General features: G+C 36.2%; 1 protein-coding gene across 3 annotated transcripts in view; it reads left to right on the plus strand.

The window, feature by feature from the left end:
- Positions 1–4,376, plus strand: part of LOC107654707 (ankyrin repeat and IBR domain-containing protein 1) — a 39,490-nt gene that overhangs the window by 10,793 nt on the left and 24,321 nt on the right. For all 3 annotated transcript variants that reach the window (XM_016441901.1, XM_016441903.1, XM_016441904.1), the window contains 5 exons: positions 845–962; positions 1,639–1,844; positions 1,957–2,045; positions 3,176–3,320; positions 3,633–3,793. In XM_016441901.1, the coding sequence (XP_016297387.1) occupies positions 845–962; positions 1,639–1,844; positions 1,957–2,045; positions 3,176–3,320; positions 3,633–3,793 (719 nt within the window). The remainder of the gene's footprint in view (positions 1–844; positions 963–1,638; positions 1,845–1,956; positions 2,046–3,175; positions 3,321–3,632; positions 3,794–4,376) is intronic.

A 4,376-nucleotide genomic window follows, 5' to 3' on the forward strand; every position in this document is an offset into this window, starting at 1 on the left:
AACAAGTTTTACTTGATTAAAGTGCAAAAGAACTATAAAGACCAATAGGTATCACTTTACAATAAGACCTCATTTGTTAACCTTAGTTAATGCATTAACATTCACAATGAGCAATAGCTACATTTGCTACAGAAGTTATTAATCTTTGTTTAAAAAATACAAGTCTTAGTTCATGATAGCTCATTAAATAACACAATTGCAACTTTCGATTTTAACAACCTGTTATTAAATATTGGAATTACCTGAGATTAATGAATGTTCAGAAGAATTTTTCATCGGCAGTTTATGTTAACTAATGAATTAACTAATGTTAACTAAATATTCATATATAAATAATATATCTTCCTGTGCAAGGTTGTCTCAACAAATAGTGATTTATGCAGTTATTTACAATTTATGTAATAGCATATCTTGTAATTAACTTAAATGTATTGTAACATTTGTTAAATTTGTTAATCAATTTGTAGCCCAAAATATAATACAGGCAGAAGTTTGCAGGCCTACAAACGGAGAAACTAACGTTGACTGTGCGTGTGAGAGTACACCGTTATTTCATTAGTCATAGCTGTGTGCTGAGGAAGTGAGCTCAAGATAAATCGTAACTTGGTATTGTACAGTCAAAGGATAGGGCACCAATTGAAAGAGGATAGACCCAACTGCCAGCAGCAGACTCATGATTGCTTTGTTTTGCTGCTCCAGACAGGCTGAGCAATATAGAAGTTTAAAAGGAAAAGCTTTATTAGTTCTCTTTCCATCACTTCTCCTCTTACACCCTCTTTCCTTTACACTTTTCATCTTTATCCCTCTCTCTCCCAAACTTGTCATTCTCTCTTTTTCTCTCCAGCCATATGAGGGATTGAAACTGCAAGACCTGCGTCGGTTGAAAGACATGTTGATAGTGGAGACGGCGGATATGCTGCAGGCTCCTCTCTTCACGGCTGAGGCCCTGTTGCGAGCTCACGGTATGAATTTACTGCAGCAAACAATTCCACTTAGCCAATGATATTACTAGGTTTATACGTATGCTACATTTTTTTTTTGTACAAAAATTGGCATCACAAGTGAATCCCGAGGTAGTTGGGAAAAATCTTTTAGATTTTGTAAACAAATAAAAAGCCTCTGTATGTATAAGTATCATCTGAACCCTCTACCATAGTTTTGCTGCAGTACGTATTTGTAAAACATTAGCGATGAAAAGGTAATATATTGCAGAGGGCTGTCATTGTGCCAGCTGATCCATTTGATCAATTAAAGAAATATGCCATATTTGGCCAATATCCAGGACCCTTCATTCTTCAAGATATTACAAGCAAAGGGGTTTGGCTCGTTTTCATTATTGGGCAAACCAGAACATTCCATGCTTAATCTTTACTGAAGTATTTGGCACCAATTTCACATTTAACATTCAGAGATGGAAGGTGGATTCAGTATTTTTTGAAAAGTAAAATGGCAAAATGTGTAATTCTCTTGGAATATTATATAGATGGCAACTGTTGCATGTCCTAAACCAGCACTATGCGACCAGGTTCCAGCTCCAAGCAACTTGTCTGTACACACTTTTTTTGGTAATGTTGAGAAACACTGCGTTAGAGGAACATATTAATGTCGGTACGTTTAAACCTTCTTTTTGCTGAACAGACTGGGACAGGGAAAAACTTCTAGAAGACTGGATGTCTAATGCGGAGGACTGCTGCCAGCGCTCAGGTGTTCAGATGCCAACTCCCCCACCGAGTGGCTACAATGCTTGGGACACTCTGCCTTCTCCTAGAACCCCGAGAACGACTCGCTCCTCTGTCACCTCCCCTGATGAGATCAGCCTGTCTCCTACTGATGGCCTTGCCCTGGTTAGATTAATCGCCATGCATGACGTTATGATCCACATTCTTTATCATTCAATGCACAAAAACTGAAAAGAATATTGACACAGTCTGTTCAATGTTTCTTATGCCCACGTAGTGTGGGATTTGCATGGGAAACATATCTGTGTTTGAGGACCCTGTGGATATGTCGTGTGGGCACGAGTTCTGCAGGGCATGCTGGGAAGGGTAAGGAATGAATTATGAAGTCTTGTTTAATGCTCAAGACCAGATCATATCAGATATTTTCTTAATAATACATCCATTACAGGTAACTACTTACACTACCAAGTTTGGTGTCAGTAAGATTTTTTTTTTTAAATACATACATTATTAATTTGACAAGAATGCATTAAATGGATCAATAGTGACAGTAAAGAAATTTGTAACATTACAAAAGATTTCAAATAGAAATAAACATGGATGTTTTCAACTTTTTTTATTCACCAAAAAATCCTGAACAAAATATATTTCGGTTTCCACAAAAATTTTTGTAGCACAACTGTTTTCAGAAAAGTTTCTTGAGTGCAAAATCCGCATATCAGAATGATTTCTGGAGGACCATGTGACACTGAAGAGTGAAGTAATGATGCTGAAAATTCAACGTTGCTATCACCGGAATAAATTACATTTAAAATATTAAAATAGCATCTAGAAAAGTTGTTTTCAATTATTACAATATTTAACAAATACAGTTTTTTTTTTTTTTTTATCAAATGAATGTGGCCTTGGTAAGCATAAGAGATTTCAAAAACATTCTAAAATATTTCAGACTCCAAACTGTTAAACGGTAGTGAATGTGCTGGAATAGTTTATAAATGGAATGGCTATAAACATCAAATATATTGTTTATATACTTATAATCATTGACTATTTCAGCAGGGCTCTACGCTTACTTTTCTTTTTAGGAGCACTTTCAAAATTTTAGGAGCACCTTCTAAACAATTATCCAAAATGTTATCAAAAAGTAGCCTTCCCATGTCGCACTGGTGCTCCTAAAAAGTTTTTTATAGTCGCACGCAGTAGTTTTCAGTCGCAAATGCGCCTGAAATGGTCGCACTGTAGAGCCCTGTTCAGATATGTATTTTACCATTTCCTGTTTGTTTATGGTATTTGCAATGCTTCATGTGATGAGTAGTTCTTTCCCTCAAAGAAAACCCTTTTTGTTTTGCTTCAAAGATGTTGGTTTTTGACATTTTTAAAATCCTGTGAATAAAATGAATAGGAAAATTCACCTCAGCTAAAAAAAAAATTTATATTGCAGGTTGTTTATGATCCATGTATTCACAGTCTCTGAACACTGTTTGTCTGGATGTCAGGTTTTTGAATCTGAAGATCCAAGAAGGGGAAGCACATAACATCTTTTGCCCTGCTTACGACTGCTTCCAGCTGGTCCCTGTGGAGGTCATTGAAAGTGTCGTCTCCAGAGAGATGGATAAGCGCTACCTGCAGTTTGACATTAAGGTACAATTGCAGCTCACAAAGCACCAGAAACCATTTCAAAGCTGCCATTTTATTTTTCTTATCATAGACTGTCTTGACATTGGCTTTGAATCAAAATGCTGACAGCATCCGGCTGTTGGTTGAGTTTATGCCAGTGTTTGTTTGAGCAAAAAAAAAAGCTTTTGTAAACACAGATGCTCAGAAGTCAAACATTCGATTGTTGGGTAAATATCACCTCGTTTTGATCTGGATGATTTTCAGATTACAATTTTGGATATTGGGTCATTTACGTCATCCAAAACAAGTTTAAACACATTTATTTTCCATCACCAGGCTTTTGTGGATAATAATCCTGCCATTCGCTGGTGCCCCATAGCCAGATGTGAAAGAGCCGTACGACTGACTAGGCCAGGCCCTGGAGCCTCTGACCCTCGGAGCTTCCCCTTGCTCAAAGCCCCTGCTGTAGACTGTGGCAAAGGCCATCTCTTCTGCTGGTACGTTAACCAGCTGTTTCCTTTATTTACACTCTCAGAAAAAAAGGTGCAAAGCTGTGTCTGGGGTGGTACCGTAAGGTACGAAAGCTAAAAAGTACATCTAAAAACCTCTAAACTATACATATTAGTACTCAAAAAATAAAAACAAATTTGCTTATAAAAATATATTTTTAAAGATCATTGTGAGTTTTTTTTTATGTTTTGACAGTATTTAATTATCAGTTGAGCACATTTCTTCTTTTTCCCTTGCATTACTATAATATGTCTTTGCATTTTTTAGAGTTTTGAAATTCCTATTATTCTTTGTGGTGATTTGATTCTCATTACTGTAATACAGTAATTTATTTCTGCAAAATGCAGTAAAACACTTAAAAACAAAATAATTAAAGATATATATATATATATATATATGTGTAACAAAATACTAATAGAATAGACTATTAAACGACTTTCATTTTCACTTCTCATTATGGTTGCAGTCCGTGGATTACGCCCACCGACCCAACATAAAAACAGCTTTGTTTCCCGCTTTGGCATCTTTCGTGCTTTAGGATGTTATTCTAGCAGTTGCACTGGTTGGACG

This window comes from Sinocyclocheilus anshuiensis, unplaced genomic scaffold, assembly GCF_001515605.1.
Source record: "Sinocyclocheilus anshuiensis isolate Anshui unplaced genomic scaffold, SAMN03320099.WGS_v1.1 scaffold195, whole genome shotgun sequence".
NCBI classification, from domain to species: Eukaryota; Metazoa; Chordata; class Actinopteri; order Cypriniformes; family Cyprinidae; genus Sinocyclocheilus; species Sinocyclocheilus anshuiensis.